Here is a 21,470-nt window from a genome sequence, read left to right as displayed (position 1 = left end):
AGCTCTTTCGGGAACTGAGCGATTCTCTCCGTCCTTGATATCACAACCGCGTGACACCGGATTCGCGACCTAGTCGCCTTGTCGGGAATTCTTGTGCACCCGGAAACTGCCTCATTCCTTGCTGGAAGCACGCACGCTCGGTCTCTCGTTTTTGTGACTCGGTCCCAGCCATTTTGGCCTTATCTACACCTCTGGGAATACATTCGTCGCTGCACCCTCGCGTATTCCAGCCCCTTTCCGATGAACGGCTGGACATGTCGAATCAAGAGAACCCATGGACCGAGGAGGAGAAGGTATGAACCTGTCCTTTGCATTTGTTTTTCATTCCGTGGCTCAGCTCTCCCGCCGGCTAACAAACTGAGTGCGTAGTACGCTTTGTTGACTCAGATTCTCAAAAGTGCTCATGTGCCCGCCTACCGGTTGCTGGCGTTCATCCAAGAACTGCAAATCTCGTTTTCATGGGAGGACATTGCCCTGCCGGGAGGTATGATATACATGTTTTCTTTTTGTTGGAATGGCTGCATGTTTCAAAGCTAACGCTCGCTCAGGACGCTCGCTGAACTCTTGCAGACAGGCATTCGATTCCATGCAGCAATCGCTGGCTGCAAGCCATGGCCAAATTCTGCATCAGCCCGTGGCGTGGCCGGCACAGCATGGCCCAGCGCCGCCTCATGGACTGCCCCCATTGGCTCCGATGGCATTAGCCAGTTCCGCTCAGAGACCGACGCCGGAGGTCCTCAGTCCCCAGAAGCGGCCGTACTCTCACCTGGAGAGGAGCGCCAATGCTCCCCGAGCGATCCAGCCCAAACCTCCTCTGAGCGCCAGCCACCATACCAATGAGATCCACTCGCCAGGCGATGCAACTCCTGGGTACGATTCCATGCCGTCCAGGCCGGTGGAGCCGCCCCGGAAGCGCGGTCGACCGAAGAAGGCGGACTCCGTGCGGCGGCGGGCAGAAACAGAAGCGTCCAGGAAGGAGTCACCGCACCAACAACGCTCTTCGGGGTCCAAGGGCAGGAACCCGGCTGTGGACCTTGCCCAGGCGGTTGGGACGACCAGCGACGGCCCGTCGACCGATGCATCCCCGGCCCGGCATCCTTCTGAACCGCCGCAACTCGACCCTCCAATCAAAACCTCGGGAGAACAGGAGGAGAGCCGGCCCGAGTCGAGCGGGCGGAGAAGCTCCACTGCGACGACCAATCTGGATCCAGTCCGGGGCATCATTGATTCACAAGCCAGCCAGGAACGACGGCTCGGCCGACCGCCCGAACTCGCGCCGCAGGCGGGAGCCGCCAGCGTAACGACAGCAGGAGAACGGCAGTAGTGAGTGAGCTCCTTAAATATTCCTTATTTTTTTTCTCTTCCCCTCCGCCCCCCCCCCCCCCCCCCCCTTTCCTTCACCGTCGCGGGGTCTAATTTCTACGGTCAACCTGATAACTCGACAATGATCAAGACACGCCATGAGAAGCATGACGAAACGATAATCCATAATCTATAGACTGGGGCATTTTCCTCCGGCATGACGGTGTGGCTGTTTTCTTTGTTGCTTGTCAAGAAAAATGACTGCATACAAATGTTTCGTTTTGTTTTGTTTATTTTTCTTTCGAGAACTACCTGGATCTCTCGTGACGAGTCCACGGCCGAACTTTGTTCTCCATTATTACTTATTGTACTAGACTTGGGGTCGATATGTCATGAGATGAGGCTTGTTCTTGTTTCTATTCCTGTCTGTCTGGTTTTGCATGCGATCAATGTACGAGTATATGAGTTTGTTTTTTTTTTTTTTTTCTTTTGCTGCTGTACAGTAATAGCATTGTTACTGTTGACTGTCTCTTTCCTATGCAGTTGATGATTATTGCTGTCAAGGGCTTACTTTTTTTTGTCAGCATGGAGCATGTGAATGATCAGCAATGTCTTCATGAGTGAATATAAACGGATTCATTATTGTGAAGAAGATTTGGTCATTTAATACTAAAAAAAGAAACATGTAAGAAAAAGAATGGACATGGGAAATGCTCTTAATCGCTCGTTGAATGTATTCTATCCATGCAAGAAGAGAGAATCGAATGACTGGTATGTATGTCGGGGTATATGCCCTGCCCCATGGATGATGAAATGATGAAATGGGACCACATGCCATGGATGTAGAATAGTACTATGCAATCAGCAATGCATTGTTTCCTGATCCCATTGTGCGCGTTGATTCTGGATTGTTCCTCTGTTCTTGGGAGTCATTATCACATAGGTAGGTAGGTGGTCTGTTCCTGACTACGTTGCGGCCGTCTTTGTTGCCGTGCGAGAGGAGGAAGAAGAAGAAGAAGCCTTTGCCTTGTTGAGCAGTGCGGTCAATGCACTTGCCGCGCTCCCTATTTTGGTGGTCGCGGAGGACGAGGACGAGGAGGAGGGAGAAGAGGAAAACGCGGACAGGTTCTGATCATCAACCTGCACGATTGGCTCTTGCTGCTGCTGCTGCCGCTGCGCCGTTGAGGTGGTTTGCTCAGAGTCATCCCGGTCGACGTTTCCGAGGGTTGAAGCCGCCGTAGCAGCCGTGGTCGTGGTGGAAGTCGTAGTGCTGGATGGCTGCAGAATCCGCATCACCTCGTTGAGATGCTGTTTGCGATCCTCAACGCGCCGCGTCAGGTAGACCTTGGTCAGGGTGTCCTTGCGCGCGAGGCTGCGCGCCTTGATGCGCTCGATTTCCTCGCGGTACGCCGTCTCGTAGATGTCGATGCTGCATGCACCGGGCGATTCGCTGACGACGGGTACCGCGTCCGGGTCCACCGGCGGGAGGGTGTCCGGGAATTCATCGATGCCGTCTATGGAGGTGTCAGGTTCATGGAGGGAAGGGAGGACCAGGTGGGAAGATCTTGAGCCGGCGTTCTTGGGGATGTCGTCGTCGTCCGTCAACTCGCCTGTGAATCGTGATGGTCCGATAAAGAGGTACGGACATTCCTCCTCCAGCGGGTCTCGTGCATGGCCCCGAGTCCCCTCGGATGTGCTCCGCTTCGTTTGGGTGGAGTTCTCCCGCGAGGGTACTGTTGGTGTGGTTTGCACCACGCGGCTGCTTCTGGTTGAGATCCCGGACCCTGTCCGTTTCGGCGACCGGCCTCGTTCGCCGGCACCGCTCGATCGGAATCGCTCCGGTCGGTTTCGTGAAGCTTGGCTGTACCGTGTGATGCTCTCCAGGCCCTCGTCCGGGTCCATCTCCAGCGGCGGCTGCACAAAGTGCGACTCATGCTCCTGACCAAGGATGCTCTGCAACATCCCCTTGTTGGGATGGACCAGTCGCTTGAACCGTTGGACGGCTTTCATCTTGTGTTTGTCAGTGGGCATTTATTCCCAAGTATTCTCGTTTTGTACATACCACCGCCAGAATGTTCCCCAGATTCTTGGTAATCGCCGAGTTCATTTCTTCCTCCGTCGGCGGCTCGACTATCTCCGCCGTGTTCTCTTCCTCTGAAAGCAGCGGGTCGGTTCCTCCCTTTGTGACCCAAGGATGGTTCTGCATGCCCCGGTTAGTCAAGCTCATAGTTCCAACATTTTCAGAAGCGAAACAGACTCGAAGCTCCGACATTGTAACCCTCTTGGATGGGTCTTTCTCGAAGATCCTCCGCATCAAATCGATAAAATCCTCGTCCTTCTCATCCCCCAGGTCGGGTTCGTCGCTGCGGATCGACTCGTACAGCTCCAGAATGCTCTGCTTCTCGAACGGGATCCGCCCATACCGGAGACAGTACAGCGTCACTCCCATCGACCAGATATCCGCCGCCCTGCCGGACACGTCTCCATGCCCGACCACGCAGAGCTCCGGCGGTAAGAAAGCCGGCGATCCCACTGACTTGGCCGTATACATGTCCGAGTCCTTTGCAAACATCTCCGACACCCCAAAGTCAACCACCTTGAGCACGTCGTCGTTGGTGAGCAGGCAGTTGTCCGGCTTGATGTCCCGGTGCGCGATACCCTGGGCATGGAGATACTCAATCCCCAGGATCAGATCGCGAAACCAGAGCCGGCAACGCTCGTCGTCGTAAGGATCCGCCCGCTCCCCCAGCCCTACCTTCATGATCACGCCCTTCTTGCACATCTCCATGACCATGTAGAGCGAATCCTCCGTCGGATCGTCCAGCACCTCGATCAGCGACACCAGATTCGGGTGGTTCAGCTTCTTCATGATGGCAATCTCCTCTCTGATCAGATCCAGCGGATGGCCGTTCTCATCGTCCCCCGTCGGATGGCGATGTAAGGGAGAATTGAACCCGGACTCGGGCCGTTGCGGACATCGCGGTCTACGGATCATATGCGATTGCTGACGCTTGCGGAGTCTCGCCTTGGAGAACTCCTTGACGGCCTTTTGGGACAAACGGAAACCAAAGCTACGATTAGCCGACCCATCATTTCACCGTAGACCTGCCAAAGAAAACAAAAGGCTCGAATCATGAAGAAATGGCGTCGCGTACATATTCGTTGCCGTACTGGTCAACCGCCACATGAACGGCGCCAAAGGAGCCTCGCCCAATCTCCTGTTTGATGATGTACTGGTTGATGCGATGCTGAGCGGTGCCGTCATCCTGACTGGTCGTATACTCGGAGCGCGCATCGAGTGTTTCCTGGCAGCGTTCGTAGACCGAGTCAGCATATCATCAGCCTGCAAACCACCTCGGATAAAGGGGTGTGAAGAACCTTCACGCGTCGCGGGGCGGTATGTTGGCGGTGCTGATGTCGCCGGGGGCTATCGATGGAGGACGTCGACCTGGTCGAGGGCGCTCAGCATCCTCTCAATGGCGAAATAGATATCAGAAGGAGGAGGGGTTCCGGTGGTCCTACGTATGTCGCACTGCGCGTGCTGGCTCCGAGACTATGCTACTCGACCTCCTGTCCGGCGGAGGTTTGGCATCCGCTACGGTTTCTGGCGGCTTGGTCCTCGCAGTCTGGTCGGCCATGTATCATGTATCTGTAACGAATGGTGTTGCGCTGGGCAATATAGAGGGAAAGGGAGGGGGTTCAATGCTCAAGGATGATGGAGGGGCCAAGGTGGGATGTCGGAGAAAAAGCAACGCAGAATACAAAAAATAAAACTCACGGCAGAGTGGACATTATTCAGGGCCGGCCAAGAATATATTCCTTCCATTCCTCCAAGCTCGTTTAGTGAAACGAATTCAAGGATTGAAAGTCTTTTTTTTTTTTTCCACCAGTGCGGAGAAACGCAATGCAATAAGGCTACCCGAGTAATCTACACACACCAGTAGGAGCAGTGTATTCCAGCAGATTGACAACCCAAACGAAAAACATCGTCGAGTCGCGTGGATTGGTCTGGGCTTGCAGAACAAGATGAACGCCTATCGCTGGCAGGCCAAAGCCTCGTGTCAAGGTCTCAAGCGCGCGCAAGAAACGGTGGAGCAGCGCAAGGGAAAAAGGCCATCCGTGAAGCCTCGATGGAGCGCCGGTTGTTGTCGACGCAAACCCCGTTGACACCAACCCCCGTTCAGTCGTTCACCGCCCGCGGATGGGGGCCTCCTGCTTAGAGCTTCAGCCAGCCCAGCTGCCCAAACGGCCCAAAGCAACTTTGACAAGCCCTCTTGCGATCTTGCATAGACCACGTTTCTCCTCGGCAAACATTCCGATCTCGCATTGTCCTCGTTTCTTCAGAAATTCCCGCTCCTCCTCCCCGAGCCGATTGAATTAGCACCATGGTTGTTTACGCGTTCTACATTTTTGACCGACATGGTAATGCAACAGTGGCACTTTTGTTTTTTTTTCTTTTATTATTTTGATCTTTACGAATCTGACGTGTGTGTCTTCAGCCGAATGCATCTATAAGCGCCGCTGGCTTCCTCGCGCCGCAACAATCGGCGGCAAGCCGGCGCGTCCAACATCGGATTCGCATGCCGTGGCTCCCGGTTCTGAGCAGTCGAAACGGACGGCCGAGGACGACGCAAAGCTGATCTTCGGAACCGTCTTCTCGCTACGCAACATGGTTCGCAAGCTGGGCGGCGAGGATGACAGGTACGGATCAAATGCAATGGACCGACCACTCTGAGCGCACGACCTGATCCATTGCCCGCAGTTTCGTCTCCTACCGCACCAGCCAGTACAAGCTCCACTACTACGAGACGCCGACGAACATCAAATTCGTCATGCTCACAGACACAAAGTCCCCGAGCATGCGAATCGCGCTGCAGCAGATTTACGTCAATCTCTATGTTGAATATGGTGCGTCAAGCCGTTCCTTGATTTTCCATGCCAGCTCGAAGTCTTACAACGTGTCCTAGTTGTCAAGAACCCGCTGTCACCCATTGAGCATCCGGGCGGCGTGGGAGTCAACAATGAACTCTTTGAAGAGTCCCTTGAGCAATTTGTGGTCAGTGTTGCATGGCATCGGCAAGAACCCATTGAGTCCATAACTGATCTTCTGCAGACCCGTGTGCTGTCTTAAGCCAACGCACGCAATGCAACTGACAAGCGATCCACGTGACATTTGGAATCTGACCCAGTCACGTGCCGCACAAGGACCGTTCGACTCTGATGAAGTGGCGAAAACGCCAGCAGTTTCGGGGTGAACGGAAGCGGGGTGTAGATAGGTCATTCTCAGTGAGGTTTGCCTATATCGGCGATCGTCCAACGATCCGCGTACCCTGTTTCTGTTGACTCCGAAATATGTCCGAATGACCAGAGTGGTCCACAGCCAATACTCCAATACTCGGTCATTGTTGCTAGCCGCAACTCAAAAGGCGTTATCAACGTTCTGCGATGTGCTCCCCGGTCTTTCCGCACTGCGGATTCATGGTACGGAGTACAGCGGGAGCTACGGGGCGGCAAATCTAGATCTCAGACCATAGGGCATGAAGATGCAGCAACCCAGCGTCCCCGTCTGTGCAACGGTGGGACATGTATATAAAGCTGTATGGGGAGAAGACTGGTCAACATGTTGATCTAGCACGAGCTTAGTTCCCAAATTCAAATTCTGGGTGGCGCATGCTTGTTCTACTCCCGGCGTTTTTTTTTTTTTTTTTTAGTCTTCTCTGGCACAGTTCTCGCACCTTCTGACATGGCCCGGGGACTTCTCAGCGCGCATCTCGGCGGCATCTGAGTCGCCATTTGGCGAGTCGCAAAGAAAGGACGTCATGCAGAAAGTAAAGAGCGGTCTGTATTATTTAACCGTGATATTGAGGAAGGACGCGGTTGTAATATCAAAATATACGCATCAGTCCGTTAACGATTTTTTCGTGTCGAAATAGAGATAGTAGACCCGCTGCAAGGAATCAAGGGATCTCATAGCGGAAAAAAGGAAACAAGAAGAAGCTACGGTATATCAAAGTCGTTGACGTGACCGATCCAGACAGTCACGGCCCACGAGAAACCGGAACTGATAGTATTAGACCCCTGACACCCCTTCGGACCGGTTTTGATGCTTGATTTCTCCGTTTGGGATGGCGGCAATTTCCATCCATCGGGATTCCGTGCAATCAGAGAAAAGAGCAGGTATCCTGTGCCGAAGACCTGGCATCCCAATGGCCCGCGGGGATCGGGGGAATGGGGGCGATGGACCGACAAGGTTGGCGTTCGTTTTGCCTGCTCCCGTCGGGGAAAAGGGGGAAGGGGAAGCAGCCGCAAAGATAGTACGAGGTACTGTAGTAGATAGTAACCTAGTAGGGACCGGCAGTTATCGTGTAAGAGAGAAAGCATGCGGGCATCGTCGTACGAGGACCTGCCTGGTCTAGTTCCTTGCTGAGTTGTGGCGGTGAGGAAGAAGTCAGGGTTGTTGGCAGATTCGATCGATCCATGTTGGTAAGCTCAGCTCCTGCCGCCAACTTCCAGATTGGGCGATTTCTGCATTCTCCGGGCTCGGCGGCCAGACTTTTGCAATTGCAGTTCAAACCGTTTGCACTTTGCAGTGGGCATTGGAAGTCGTAAGTACACCGCAGGCGGGCACGGTACACTATCATGGTGATGACGAATGCTTTCAGTTCTGAAATTCTTGCCGAAAAGAAAAAGTTCAACGAACTGTGTGATGACGAATGCTATCAGTTGTGGACTTGTTACCGAGAAGAAATTTCAAAGAACGCGTCTCGTACGCTCCGTGCACACTGTCCAGCCGAGGTTCTCCTTCGGGACGTTGACTTCAGTCAACGGTTTGAATTGAATGATGCCATCCAATGAGGGCAGACGCCAGACAGGCAAAGGTCGCAGAGGAGCCCGTTGGAGAGCAGAGCGGGGGAGGGGACGCGCACCCAAGTCCACCAGCTAGAAAATTGGAACACAGGAAAATGTCGCATGCACGCAACTCCATTCCTACAGAATTCAACAGTGGATGTATTACTAACCGAGAGTTTTGGTGACTGGTCCGCGGAGGAGAGACCAACTACTAGGATTGCCTCCGAATCGTTTCGTGGACGAGTTTGATCCTTGATCATTGATGTTGAGATCTGATCATCAATCATCAGAGCTGTCAATGAGAAGCACTGACACTCTCGGGCCCTGCTCTGTCGATCTGATTTTCAATGCATCATTTTCCAAAGCCTGTTCTTGTTGTTGACTTTACAAGTTTATTCCGATCCTTTTCCCCGGCCCCTTGATCAGATGCTTCCTGGATGTCTGGCTGATGCAGTCATGCTCCGTCGACCGGAGCGTTGTCTGCAATTACTTACCCGAAGTTCTCCAATTCTCTCCATCTTCCTTCCTAGTTCCTGCTAGCCTGGTCCCTGTTCCCATACAATATACATACTCCAAGTGGAGTTAGATGGATGGTACCGCAGTAGCGCGACTCGGTCCGAAAGCCCTCCTGAACGAGGCGCGGACGAGTCTGGAGTCTGGACGGGGTCCTCCGGCCAGACGAGTATACGTCGGGAGACATGAATCCAGCCAAACCAAGGGCCAGCGGCCAGGAGACACATGGAGAGACAGGAAATGTGGTGACTCAGAGGATCGGCCGAGCCAATGCAAGTTGCTGTTGCGTCGAGTTAGACCGGAAGAGATAGCAAACAGTCCTCGTTGACTGAGCATGATTATTGATTCAGATTTTTGACCAAGATCATCGTCCTCACATGCCGACAGTTGGCAGTGGCTCAACTGCCAGATACAAACATAACCTAATAACTAATTGCCACGCGCCGATCCGCTTACGCACACAGTCCCGAAGTGGCGGACCCCACTGGATTCAGACTGATTGGTGCAGAAGAAGCTCCCTGCACAGCCGCAGTTCTCATCCTCACCCCGCGAAAATAATGGCCCCTCAAACCAAACGCAGGTTGGTCAACCTTCTTCGAAACGTCATCAATCAAGGATGAGAATGACCGGCGCACCTGATCTCCCCCTCTTCTCTGATCCAGTATGAGGAGAGCCAAAAAGCAGAGGCAATGATGGGCGCTCGCTCGGTTATGGAAACTCGGGGACGCCGAAACAGTACATTACATACCTTCTCCGGCCGTAGCCTACGGCCAGTACGAGTACGTGTACGAAGTATGTCGTAGGTACTGCCAGATAGGTTACGTGGGCTCAGGAGCTTTCGGTACTCATTCAAAGAAACTTGCCCTGCAGCGGCGTGCAGTGGATGGTGGCAAACAGATGGATACTTTGCACATACATACAGCATCTCCAGAGTTCCAGGTCCAGCCTGGAATCTTCCTGTGGCCACGACATGTGGCGCAGATTATGGCCGGGTGCGTGGCTTTAATAATGGTCTCCTTGGAGCCACGCCGTACAGTTAGTTGACGTATGGTCCATGGATTATTGTCGTTGTACGACGGACGATACAGTACATACATACATAGTAGGTAATGCTAACGAATGGTGGATGTAATCCTGACCAACTTTCCTTCACCAGGCTTTGCCCACAATCAAATTGAAATGACTTAAATAGGCTGTCGATAACCGGGCCTTGTTTGCGGATCAGAAAAAAATAAAAGAAAGAAAAATCGCTCTTCTCTTCTTCCTTCCTGGCCTCTGTGGCAAAGGCTCTCTTTGATCCGAGATCTACACCAACTCCCGTCTTTATCTCTCTGCTGCCCCATACCAAGGTCTTGTAACAAAAGCTTGACTCGACTGGCCACCTCGTTCCCTTCGTCGCTTTGCCTGAGTGGCAGTCGGCCAAGGGCCCCAAGGCGGATCCCGATTGCTTTGACCTGCAGAGCGCCATTGATTCGACTTTTTTTTTTTTTTTTTTTTTTTTTTTTTTTTTTTCCTTTGCTTGGCCAATCTCAACAAGAGCCACGGGCCCAGTGGTGCCGTTCCCACTGGCGCAAGGACCCGGTTTTGTGGCCGACGTTTTCATTTTCCCGGTCCGCCTTTTTTGATTTTTTTTTTTTCTTTCATAAATTTCCATTCACCCTGACCACGAGCGACTGAACGCATCAAGCACTTTCGTCGTCTTCCGAGCCACTTCCGGCTTGTAGTTCAGCATTTGCTGGACTACTGCCACGATATTTGGCTTCCTTCGACTCTTCAAATCGTCGGGGCGGTCGTTCAAAGGGCAGCTCCGTGCCGCCGCACGACACCGCTCCGAGACTGCACATGAATCCTCCGCCGTCCTCAACTGGCCCGTCCTCGATCGTTTCGTCAACAGCCCCATCGTTTGCTTCGCAAGACCATAGCCAACATGGAGAAGCTCAGTTGACTTGCACGTCGGAAGACACTCGTGTCTCCAATCCTTCTTCCAACAACACTCTCCCGAAGCCGCCGCCACCCGCAAAGACCGCCAAACCATCCATGGCTTTTCGCATCTCCCGTATCTTTGACCGCAGGTCCACGACTCCTAAGGATCCGCATGAGACTGCCTCGGACAGCAGCTCAGACGGACGCCCTTCCGTCAATGGCACCGCTCGTCCCACCCCGGGGGAAACCCCTTCGAGGCAGACGTCTGTGAGCGACCATCGCGGGGAGCCGGAACGCAACCGCTCCAAATCCAGAAACAAGGACAAGGAGCCGCCGAAGCGTTTCGAGATCCTCCCCGATGGCACCCATGTCCACCACTTGCGCAGTGCCAAGAGGCAGGAGAAACTGACCGATCTGCTTCGGGACATCCTGGGTGGCGGCAGGAAGAAGGAGGACCGCGGCGATGACCACCAGCAGCTGTCTCTGGTGTCGAATTGGGTCGATCAGCTGAAATCGGAGCGTGACAAGCTTGCCCAGGACAAGAAGGGTGGACCGAACGCCAATCAGTCACTCGTGGAGAAGTACGGGAAATGCCAGGAAATCGTCGGGCGCGGCGCGTTCGGCATCGTGCGGATTTCCCACAAGGTCGACCCAAACAACTCGCGCCAGGAGCAGCTGTATGCCGTAAAGGAGTTCCGTCGTCGACCTCAGGAGACCGCGAAGCGTTATCAGAAGCGGTTGACGTCCGAATTCTGCATCTCGTCGTCCCTTCGCCACCCGAACGTCATCCACACCTTGGATCTCCTCCAGGATGCCAAGGGGGACTACTGTGAGGTGATGGAGTACTGTGCCGGCGGCGACCTCTACACGCTAATTCTGTCGGCCGGGAAGCTGGATGTGGCCGAAGCGGACTGCTTCTTCAAGCAGCTGATGCGCGGCGTGGAATATATGCACGAGATGGGGGTTGCCCACCGCGATCTCAAGCCGGAAAATCTGCTGCTCACCACCCACGGTGCGCTGAAGATTACCGACTTTGGCAACGGTGAATGCTTCCGCATGGCTTGGGAGCAGGAGCCACACATGACTGCGGGTCTCTGCGGCTCGGCCCCGTACATCGCTCCGGAAGAGTACACGGACAAAGAGTTTGATCCTCGCGCCGTGGACGTTTGGGCCACTGGCGTGATTTACATGGCGATGCGCACTGGTCGACACCTGTGGCGCGTCGCGCGCAAGGACGAGGACGAATACTATGAACGGTATCTCGAGGGACGGCGGGATGAGGATGGATATGCGCCCATTGAGAGCTTGCAACGGGTAGGTTTTCATTCGTCTAGCGCGAAACCAAATATTCCGACTAACTCGATGCAGGCGCGCTGCCGCAATGTAATTTACTCCATCCTAGACCCCAATCCCGGTCGTCGGATCACGGCATCGCAAGTGCTCAAGTCGGAGTGGGTTCGGGAAATTAAGCTCTGCAAGGCTGGCGAGGAAGGTCTCTAAACTCGTTTCCTTGTCTTTTCTTGATGAGCGTTGTACCATCATCGTTTACCTACGCTTTCTCATTTTCTTGAAACCCAAACCCAGTTGCGCTTCTACATAGAGCGGATGGGGAGGTTTATCGTGTTTGATATCCGACATTCTGTTTACTCTTTTTTTGTCTTGTTACGAGATACACCACTCGCAGCCTCTGGGTGGAAGCATGTTGATGAGAAGTACTTTTTTTTTTCATTGCGAACACGACGAGTCACGACTGTTCGTTTTCTCGATTGCATTCGCTTACGATACCAATGAGTGACGGGATGTATGTTTTATGGCGGAGCGTGTTGGTGGTGTTGGGGTGTTGTGTACATATTTTAGTTTTCTATGAATTTCCAAGCGGAGTTCTGGCCATGTTCATCACAAGGGTGAAGATGTCACTCCTGAAATTGCAAGCATGGACAAGGAAAGTGCTGCCTACTGCCGAGACGCTGACATAAGCCTCACGTGTTTATACTTTAGGACATGTATGCTGCGCCACGTGCTAAGCCACAATGCCACTTGCCTATGACCTAACGTCTTACGAGCCCAACGCAGGTCGGAGCATTGCTGTGATCTCGAATTTGTATGTCTCAAGGAATTCCGACTCTCGCAACCGGTTGGTTGTTCTCGTTTTCCCCGGCATTTTACTCGAGCGCTGTATAACTTTTTTTTGAATTTCTTGCTGGATTGCTCGCTTCCTGAGTGAGAAAATCAATTTACATCCCGCCACCATGTCGTGGTCCGGTGAGTGAAACGGATGACAGTGCAGTGGAATCAATGCAGAGTGGCAAAGAGTTACTTACTTTGTCGGGGCTTGGTAGGATTCAAGAAAAATGTCAACCGCGCGACGACGCAGGTTATGATGAAGACGGGTTCGTGGGATCGCAAGGAACTTATCACTCCCGATGGGACATTTCAGACCTGATGGGCGGGGAAACACAGGGCATGTGGAGAAGACGAGTGATCGAGACTATGAGATTGAAGAGAGGTTATTTTTTTTTTCTCCGTGTTCGAGGTTTGGGGGGATTGTTGGAGAATGGGAATTTTTGTTGACGTGAACCCTTCGAGCCAGACGCTATCGGACCATGGAGGCTGCGGCGAATCGATTGCAAAAGGAAGCCAAGGGGTATTTGGATGCGTTGCGAGGTGGGTGGTTCTGAAAAATAACGGGGGTCTGTTGTTGGTCGGCTCGGCGCATGCTGACATCTATAATGCGAGCAGCCATGACGGCCTCGCAGATGCGAATCGCGGAGACCATTGATGCATTCTACGGTGACGCGGGGACCCGAGACGGCGTTAGTCGGAGCTACAAGCAAGCCGTGGAGGATTTAGACACGGAGACGATTAAGGCACTAGACGGGCCATATCGGTATGTCCATTCTTTGGAAAAAAAAAAAAAAAGAAAAAATTTTCTTTTTAGAAGCCTGACAAAGGTAGAACCACCGTCCTTGAGCCCATCTCCCGATTCTGCGCCTACTTCCCAGACATCAACGAATGTATCAAGAAGCGCAACAACAAGCTGCTGGACTACGACTCGATGCGCGCCAAGGTCAAGCGCCTGGTGGAAAAGCCAGACAAGGACCCATCGAAGCTACCGCGCGCCGAGCGGGAGGCCGAGCTGGCCAAGCAGGCCTATGAGCAGCTCAACGAGCAGCTGTTCACGGAGCTGCCGCAGTTGATCGACCTGCGGGTGCCGTATCTCGACCCCAGCTTCGAGGCCCTGGTCAAGATCCAGTTGCGGTTCTGCGCCGAGGCGTACTCGCGGATGGCGCAGGTGCAGCAGTACCTCGATGCCGACACGAGAGAGCAGTATGCGAACGGGGAGCTGGATAATCGGGTAGAGCAGGTATTGCAGGAGATTCGAGACTTGAGTATCGCGGGGACGGTGTAATGATTATCTCCTGTTCTTTCTTTCCCTCGTTTTTGTTGGCATTGTTACGATTTGTATGACTTTTTGCATGATTCGGGACTGGTCGCGGGGATTGTACGCATGTTCATATCCGTGGGGTCTAAAAATACAGTCCGTATAAGTCTTAAAGAAAAAAAAGCTCGATATCCATGTCTACGAGTCCAAAGGCCGGCCGGTCTATGTTCGATACATTTCCCTGACAAGCAGCTCGACAACCGTCGGGGCCGCCGCTCTCACCATCCGCAGCTCCTGCTCCGACATGGTCGTCAGGACGTACTCCGACACCGCGTCCCTTTCACGCGTGTTTGGTCTGCCGATCCCGAATCCGACGCGAAGAACGGCCAGCTCATCGGTATCCCGGCTCGATTCGCCGACGCCCGCCACGACACGGGGATCCTTCGCCAGCAGACCCGCGCCGGAGAGGCTCTCAAACACACTGATCAACCCGCGATGCCCGCGCAGGCTGGCACTCCGCGCATCGCCACGTTTTAGCTGAATCGCGCCGGGCTTTGCCTCGAGTTCATCGTGGAGAATGACGAGGGTGGGACGGAAGACGGGTTTGACGCGGGAGATGTCGATATCAATCAGGGAGGAGGAGGAGGAGGAGGAGGAGGACGAGCCGCGACAAACGGCGAGGACGGTTCCATCATCGGCGGTTGTATTCTCTGCGGCCTGAGGAGTGGAGGAGATCAGAGTCTGATGCACACGCCGATAATCCTGCATCCATTGTCGGAGTTTCCGCAGGACGGGCGGGCCGGAGATGTTCATCAGAGAGGGACATTTGTAGGTTTCGTAGAAGAGCGTCTGCTTTTTGCTCGCTGTTATTGGACTGCTCGCGGCATGGCGGAGACCAATCCGTTCGTAGAGCAGGGGTTCGACGGCATCGAGGAGCGTGTGCCCGGCGCTGTGCCGGGTTAGGGTGTACGGCGCGGAGAGATTGCCAATGGATGCGATGAGGAGGAATCGGGAGGGAGATTGGAAGATGGGGTTTGGTGGCATGATTTTCTCATGAGTGATTGCTTGATTTGTCTGGGGTTGGCTTGGGTCATGATTGGAGATTGCAGCCAGCACGCCGTGTCTCTCCTCCGGCGGTGAAGTTTTGAACAGCGTCTGCCACGCGATGTACCAGTATGTACTCCCTATCAATTTCTGCATCGGTGACCTCTTGTCTTTTTCTTCGGATCCTCCCGAACTGCAGATTATACTCGGACACTCCGCCAGGAATATCTGTCCGGAGAGGAGTGCTCCGTAGGCGTCTTCTAGTTCATTTACGGACATAACTACTTTGGATCTCTGCATCGGCGACCTCTTCACTTCTCCTCTTCGGAAGGATCCGAAGACGAAACCTTCAACTGCGAATACTCCGCAAGGGTCTCGACTTGAGGTTCTGGAATCGTGGATTTACAAGTCCTCTGACCTCCGTCCTCTGTACTACTAGTTTAGTCCTTGTCAAACAAGTCTGATCGACGGTTAAGACAGCCGTCGCTTCGACTGTTCGACAGCTCGCCCCCGAGAATCATCGAGTTGGATGTCTTCTCTTTAAACTGATCGGACCCTCACAGACCGACTTGTTGGGGCCCAACTGCACCTATGGAGATTTACAATTATTGCATCGCACCGCCAAATGGAGTCTGGAGTCTGGACGAATCTCATCCGACACTCGATGCCTCGATTCAGCCAAGTGCATCAATGAGTCCAGGATTAGGTATTATTATGATGCGAAGCTAAGGGACAGGGGTCCGGATTTGCATACATAGTTAGTCCGTTTCTTGGACCTTTGAGACCTTTTTTTTGATAGGAGGAGAAATGTACTCCGTCCGTAGACAATGGAAGCATCCAGGTCCTCGTCGAGCATTCGCTTGATTCTTTCAGGTCTCGAATGGTCGTTGGAGAGGTTTGTACTTTGTACTTTAGCTTTCAGGGATCAACATGCCGATTGACGGATTCTGATTACTTGATTCGGTCAGTACGAGTATTTACCTAACTCGGCCAGTCGGATGGACCCATTGGCGCACAGGCACTCGCTGATCGGAAGTCCCGCAACGCTCTCTAGTGAGCCCCAGCTTAACCTAATAATCACGAGTCATGAGAGGAAGAATTGAGCCGGAATCTGAATAATTCTTGACCCGGAAGTTGGAACTTCTTGATTGGCAGTCACCTGACTCCAAAATTGAGCCCCATCGTGTCGTCACGTATCTCGGCAAAGTGAAGGAATCTGAGTAGAATATAACTATCTCAACTTCGTCCCCAAATCGTGCTGGATATTGCTCCAATTGCGGTCTGATGCGTTCCTGAATCCCACCGAGACACGACGTCTTCTCTCACAGCCAGGAGCGACGAATCACCAGCTCTGATGAGTTTCTTTCCGAGGTCGTTCCATCCCATCGGGAACCAGTGTTACATCGCTTGAACAATCATATGTACCTGTGTGTATCACGGATGTACCCTGCAGCAACTCCATCCCATTCAGCACGGGGTCTGCATCCTGCACCAGCAGCAGCAGGCCTCGTCGTTGTCGACCTAGTGGCTGGGTGCTGCTGTCTCGTTGGTGGTTGGTGGTTTTGCGCTGGTTGGGGCCGTCCCGTTGAAAAGGGTGATGGGTTTACTTTAGCGGCTGCTGCAGTTGTGCAGTGGTGGTCAGCAAGATTTCCTGGGAGCGGATTGGATGCCGGTATTACGTAATTTTCGTCACGCGGACACTAAACCCGACTCGGCTAGGTCTGTACGGGTCGGGCTGTTTTTTACAACGCCAAGAACAAGCGTTGCAGAAGACGTGCACATTGTATCGAATCGACCGATCGTGTCTTGTTCCATCCGTTGCTGGACTCAACCTTGGTCTTTTGCGCACTGCACGGTGGCTTGGGCAATGATCGGAGGATGGATCGTCATTCAAGTTCCATTTTGGTTCACATTGGCTGAAGGTTGCAGGAATCTCGATTCCATTTCTCGATCATGAGAGCGTTCGCGATGGGACTCAATTCAAGGGCATGTACTCGAAATTACGGAGTAAAGTGTTAAGTTACTGATCAGTTACAGAGCGGCCAGCCCATGCAGATGCCAGACTGGACAATGCCAGCGAGCTATTCTCAACCTGGGTTAGACTTGGAGGAGCACCAGCGGAATGGCGGATATTCAATTCCATCCATGGGATTAATTTCATTTTCTCTGCTCTGAGGATCGGGACCTTGATTCAAACATGCATTCTCGAGAATCCGACATGAAATGAACCCGTTCTTCAGATGGATGAACACGACTTGGACTCTCGGGCTCTCCCCTGTCCTTTGTCCTACGGAGTCCATATGTATATTAGGTATACTTGCTACTCTACCCTCCGACAAGGTTCACTGAATCGACCAGGTCTCAGTCCCGGCCCATCGGGATGGATTCCCGCTGCACAACACCGCAAATGTAAACCCCCCGTCTCGTCTGCAGCCCGCCCCGTTGCCCAAGACCGTCAGACGTGAAGAGGCGGCCAGGTTGCAACCATGACTTTGAGTTTTTTTTTTTTTTCTTTTCTTCCGATAACCCTGTAAAGTAGACAAAATTGCATTTGCGTTCAAATCTGCAGACTTCATCAGCGGCTGGCCCGCTCTCCGGCGGAACTTAGGGCTCCAGTCGCCGCTCGCTCGAGTCCGCAGTCCCCGCCGTGACCGTCACTCGGTCTAACCTAATTAACCTTGCATCCAAGAACAAGTACAAGGTCGTTTTCCTTTAACATTCGGCGTCCTTGTTGGCGAACTAGACTAGCTCTCAGAGTATATGTCCAATTGTCCACATCTCCTTGCCACCTTTGTTTTTTTTTAATCTCTCCACGCCAGTTCGCAACCGCGCAAAGGCCCCCTAACTAACTGGCTCTAGTCTGGCATCGTGGATATAGACGCCCTGGACCCTCCAGTCCCCTCTTTTTGTTTTATGTACTCCGTAAATCCCCTCTGCTGGTCAAATTCCGTTTTACAGTACATAACTCACTTTCCGTTGCCTGTCCGTGCCTCCGTGGTTTCTTCGCGCCCGCTAAGTGACTTACCCACACCCTCCCTTCTCCCTCTTCCCGTCCGCAACGTTCTCGAACGTTTACACGTGTTCATGCACGTTGACTGACCCAACATTAGAAAGGAAAAAAAAAATCAATTTATCCTTTATAATGTTCTTGTTGGCTATCGTAACGCAACGTCTCTCTACTTAGACGTTCCGAAGATCCCATCGGAAGACCCATTGGAAAAAGGGAACACACAAAGAAAAGCCTGGATGAGAAGAACATCACCGCCATTCTCTCCAACCCGCTAGGTTTGCTTTCGAGGGGGGAATATCGGGCAATGGTATGGACCGGCCGCCGAATTTGCGCGCAGACAAGTCGGAGAAACCCCATGACTTGCAGGCTTCGCTGGACAAGCTGCGCATAGACGACAAGACCAATAGCAACCACCATGTCGACGTCGCACCGTTCGAGGATGAACATGGTGAGGTGTCACCGGATGAGTGGGAGGGGGCAAACGATGACGACGAGGACGATGATGTGGACGACGATGAATACGAGGAGGAAGACGATGAGGAGGAGGACGACGAAGATGGAACGCAGTCAATGTAAGGGAAAAAAAAAATCCTTCGAAACGAGAACGATGCGAATAGCGCTCGGGCTGACTCGAATGCAGGAGTTCGACGAGATCGGAGCCATTCGTGACCGGAATCATGGAAAATGGCCGCCGATACTGCAATGACACCTACCTCATGCCCAACGACGAGCACGAGCAGACGCGGCTGAGCGTCTACCATCAAGTCATGTTGATGATCCTCGACGGCAAGCTGACCAAGGCGCCGATCCCACCCAAAATCTCGCGGGTGCTGGACGTGGGCACCGGTCCGGGCGACTGGGCGGTGGAGATGGGCCAGATGTACCCGAAGGCGGAGGTGATTGCCACGGACATCAGCGTGTTCGATGCCGGGCCGGCGGTGCTGGGTCTGCCCAACGTGCACTTCCAGCTGGATGATGCCGAGGAGGAGTGGACCTACCGGGAACCCTTCGACCTGATCCACATGCGCGGCCTGTCAGCCGCGATCCGCAACTGGCGCCATGTGTACCAGCAGGCCTTCAAGCACCTCAAGGCCGGCGGCTACATCGAGGTGGTCGACAACGACATGACCGCCAACATCGTCCAGTTCCGTGACCGAAAGGTGCAGGGCAATTCGTACTATCAGATCCTGGTCGAGGCCATGAGCAGCGCTACCAAGGAGAAGGGCTACCCGCCCCCGCAGGAGCATCTCAAGCCCTCGATGCTGCTCGAGGCCGGCTTTGTCGATGTGCGTGTCTTCGAGATCGCCGTCCCCGTCGGCACCTGGCCCCAGGAACCGCGCCAGCGCACCCTGGGCAAACTCACCCTCGTCGTCCTCCTCGAGGGCCTCGAGGCCAAGTGCCTGCGCCTGCTCACCTCCACCGGCAAGTGGACCGCCGACGAGGTCCGCGACCTGATCGAGAAGGCCAAGCAGGAGATCGTCTCCGCAGAGGGCATCACCCTCGCCGTCAAGTTTCTCACCGGCCGAAAACCCATGGCGTATGCACCGCATCGCATTCGGCATCGGCACAAGATAGATCAAATCATGCGGCAGATTGAATTGGATGAAGAGGAGTCGAATCGTGAGCAGAATCAGAAGCAAAATGAGGTGCTATGATTGAACTTTTTTTTTTCTTCTCTCTCTTCTACGTCTCTTTCCCTTTTTTTTTTTTTTTCTTACTTTCTTATTTCTTGTTGCTGTTGATGGGGATTTGATGCATGTGACGACGACGGTGACGACTTGTATTCTATCATTCTCTGGCGTCTCCATTCTCGCAAGACTTTATACCATTTGTCGCAAGGTCGGGCATAATGAAGGAGTTGATATCATGAGCTGCACAATTAATTCAACGCATTCATATCGACGACGACTCTATGCCGAACCATTTCCATACCCAACGCCGTAAACGATATAACCCAGAATCATGATACAAATACGTCAAGTTTAAAGCTGGAACTTGGTCCGCGTCTTTTCCATTCCACCCTTCCATTCCCATTCCTGTCCACTGGCTCGCTGGATACCCTTGTCGATCCGTCTCAGTTTCAAGGTAAACCTCGGCCCCAATTCTTGCAACCCTGCCTTGATCCCCTCCACGCCCTTAATCTCCTTGCCATCCGGACCCACGGCGGGCTTCTCCGTCTCGCGCTTCTCTCGGAACACGTATCGGTGGCGCCGCACAAAGATGTAGTCGCGCTGGTTCAGGATCGTGACCACCTGCCGACCTTCCAGGTCCGGCTGCGGCGGGAGCAGCGTCCGGAAGAGATGCGCTGTGAGAAGACCCAATGGTGTGCGGAATCCTTGTAGGATGAGCTCCGGCCAGTGGTTCGTGGGCCGCCCGTGGCCCGGCAGCTTCTTGCCCTCCACCCAATTGGTCATGGAGAAGTGGAATGTCGGGCCCGACGGCAGGTGGACGATCGTCAGCCCGGACGGCCGCTTCTGGTCTTCGTGCATGACAATCACCGCGGTGTAATTGCGGTTCGACGCGAACTTGCAGATCTCGCGGATGGAGAACTTGTACGAGTATCGATGCGCCGTCCGCCGGATGTACGTGCTGTTCGGGAACAGGTCCGTCAGCAACTCTGCCTCCCGGTGCAGCGTCGAGTGAATCGCGGTGGTGACGAGGATCTTGGGCGTCGGGAAGTCGTTCGTGACGAGCGTCGGGAACTTGGCGGCCAGCGCTTCGGGGATGATGTTGAGATTTGTGCTCGTCGTCGAGGGCGTCGGACTCGTCGCGCGCTCGCTGGGGGTGGGCAACTGGTTTTTCTTCCTCGTGCGTTGTTGGTCTTTTGTCTCTTCTCCTTCGTCGTCCGACTCGGAGTCGGTTATGATCATGCTGTCGACTTCATCTTGCTCGTCGTCGTTGTCGCTAACGTCTGGCGCATCGCTCATGCGTTGTTCTCCATGGTCACTGGATTCGCTGGCTTCCTTGTCTTCTTGCTCCCGGTGCTGGATTCTCTCCACGTCCACGCTCAATCCCAAGATGTTCTCCGTATCGCTGCCCAGATCATCCCAAACTCGCTTTCTCTCCAGCGTCAATGGAATATTCTTGTGTAGTCGCTCCTCCTTCAGGGCGGGATTCTTTGCTTCCTCGCGCTTGCGGGCAATTCGTTTTTGTCGTCGTTCCGCATCGGCGATTCGCTTGCGCTTGATGTGCAGGAGTTGCCTCTTGATCTTGTTTGCTGGTTTGATGTCAGCTGTCAAGGGCGCGGCCCTTGAACCGGCCTTTTTGGCGGCCATGGTTATTGAGCCTTGACAGCTGTGTTGTTGAAGCTCAGGTACTGATAGAAAAAAAAAAAAAAGAAAACGGAAAAATATTTCCCCGCACAGACTGAGAGCTCCCGCGCGTTTCAAAAGAAAATCTGTAAATCAAAATTGATTGAAACTAACTGACGGATTGTAAGAGAAACCC

At 53.4% G+C, this 21,470-nt stretch overlaps 9 protein-coding genes across 9 annotated transcripts; 5 read left to right on the top strand and 4 right to left on the bottom strand.

Moving 5' to 3' along the window:
• Nucleotides 1-254: 254 nt before the first annotated feature.
• On the top strand, nt 255-1,324 carry VTN31DRAFT_7277 (uncharacterized protein; the record flags this gene model as incomplete). Its single annotated transcript, XM_069407980.1, has 3 exons — nt 255-293; nt 370-484; nt 549-1,324. The coding sequence occupies 3 exons, from the start codon at nt 255-257 to the stop codon at nt 1,322-1,324; spliced, it is 930 nt and encodes a 309-aa protein (XP_069257775.1).
• Nucleotides 1,325-2,268: 944 nt separating this feature from the next.
• On the bottom strand, nt 2,269-4,940 carry VTN31DRAFT_7276 (uncharacterized protein; the record flags this gene model as incomplete). Its single annotated transcript, XM_069407979.1, has 6 exons — nt 2,269-3,312; nt 3,365-3,502; nt 3,560-4,348; nt 4,458-4,607; nt 4,681-4,750; nt 4,825-4,940. 6 exons carry the CDS (start codon nt 4,938-4,940, stop codon nt 2,269-2,271), a joined length of 2,307 nt encoding a protein of 768 aa, XP_069257774.1.
• Nucleotides 4,941-5,687: 747 nt separating this feature from the next.
• Nucleotides 5,688-6,433, top strand: VTN31DRAFT_7275 (uncharacterized protein; the record flags this gene model as incomplete). Its single annotated transcript, XM_069407978.1, has 5 exons — nt 5,688-5,724; nt 5,802-6,003; nt 6,065-6,210; nt 6,270-6,358; nt 6,416-6,433. The coding sequence occupies 5 exons, from the start codon at nt 5,688-5,690 to the stop codon at nt 6,431-6,433; spliced, it is 492 nt and encodes a 163-aa protein (XP_069257773.1).
• Nucleotides 6,434-9,700: 3,267 nt separating this feature from the next.
• Nucleotides 9,701-10,318, bottom strand: VTN31DRAFT_7274 (uncharacterized protein; the record flags this gene model as incomplete). Its single annotated transcript, XM_069407977.1, has 1 exon — nt 9,701-10,318. One exon carries the CDS (start codon nt 10,316-10,318, stop codon nt 9,701-9,703), a length of 618 nt encoding a protein of 205 aa, XP_069257772.1.
• Nucleotides 10,319-10,506: 188 nt separating this feature from the next.
• On the top strand, nt 10,507-12,087 carry VTN31DRAFT_7273 (uncharacterized protein; the record flags this gene model as incomplete). The annotated part of the gene is made up of 2 exons (XM_069407976.1): nt 10,507-11,901; nt 11,956-12,087. The coding sequence occupies 2 exons, from the start codon at nt 10,507-10,509 to the stop codon at nt 12,085-12,087; spliced, it is 1,527 nt and encodes a 508-aa protein (XP_069257771.1).
• A 749-nt stretch (nt 12,088-12,836) lies between these two features.
• On the top strand, nt 12,837-13,996 carry VTN31DRAFT_7272 (uncharacterized protein; the record flags this gene model as incomplete). The annotated part of the gene is made up of 6 exons (XM_069407975.1): nt 12,837-12,849; nt 12,927-12,977; nt 13,048-13,093; nt 13,178-13,251; nt 13,327-13,474; nt 13,543-13,996. The coding sequence occupies 6 exons, from the start codon at nt 12,837-12,839 to the stop codon at nt 13,994-13,996; spliced, it is 786 nt and encodes a 261-aa protein (XP_069257770.1).
• A 195-nt stretch (nt 13,997-14,191) lies between these two features.
• On the bottom strand, nt 14,192-15,169 carry VTN31DRAFT_7271 (uncharacterized protein; the record flags this gene model as incomplete). Its single annotated transcript, XM_069407974.1, has 1 exon — nt 14,192-15,169. One exon carries the CDS (start codon nt 15,167-15,169, stop codon nt 14,192-14,194), a length of 978 nt encoding a protein of 325 aa, XP_069257769.1.
• A 3,163-nt stretch (nt 15,170-18,332) lies between these two features.
• VTN31DRAFT_7270 (uncharacterized protein) lies at nt 18,333-19,678 on the top strand (the record flags this gene model as incomplete). Its single annotated transcript, XM_069407973.1, has 2 exons — nt 18,333-18,595; nt 18,664-19,678. The coding sequence occupies 2 exons, from the start codon at nt 18,333-18,335 to the stop codon at nt 19,676-19,678; spliced, it is 1,278 nt and encodes a 425-aa protein (XP_069257768.1).
• Nucleotides 19,679-20,005: 327 nt separating this feature from the next.
• VTN31DRAFT_7269 (uncharacterized protein) lies at nt 20,006-21,298 on the bottom strand (the record flags this gene model as incomplete). The annotated part of the gene is made up of 1 exon (XM_069407971.1): nt 20,006-21,298. One exon carries the CDS (start codon nt 21,296-21,298, stop codon nt 20,006-20,008), a length of 1,293 nt encoding a protein of 430 aa, XP_069257767.1.
• Nucleotides 21,299-21,470: the final 172 nt, after the last annotated feature.

The sequence above is a fragment of the Thermomyces dupontii genome, assembly GCF_041956625.1.
Source record: "Thermomyces dupontii strain NRRL 2155 unplaced genomic scaffold VTN31scaffold_9, whole genome shotgun sequence".
Classification (NCBI taxonomy): domain Eukaryota; kingdom Fungi; phylum Ascomycota; class Eurotiomycetes; order Eurotiales; family Trichocomaceae; genus Thermomyces; species Thermomyces dupontii.
This window is presented reverse-complemented; position numbering and strand designations above follow the sequence as displayed.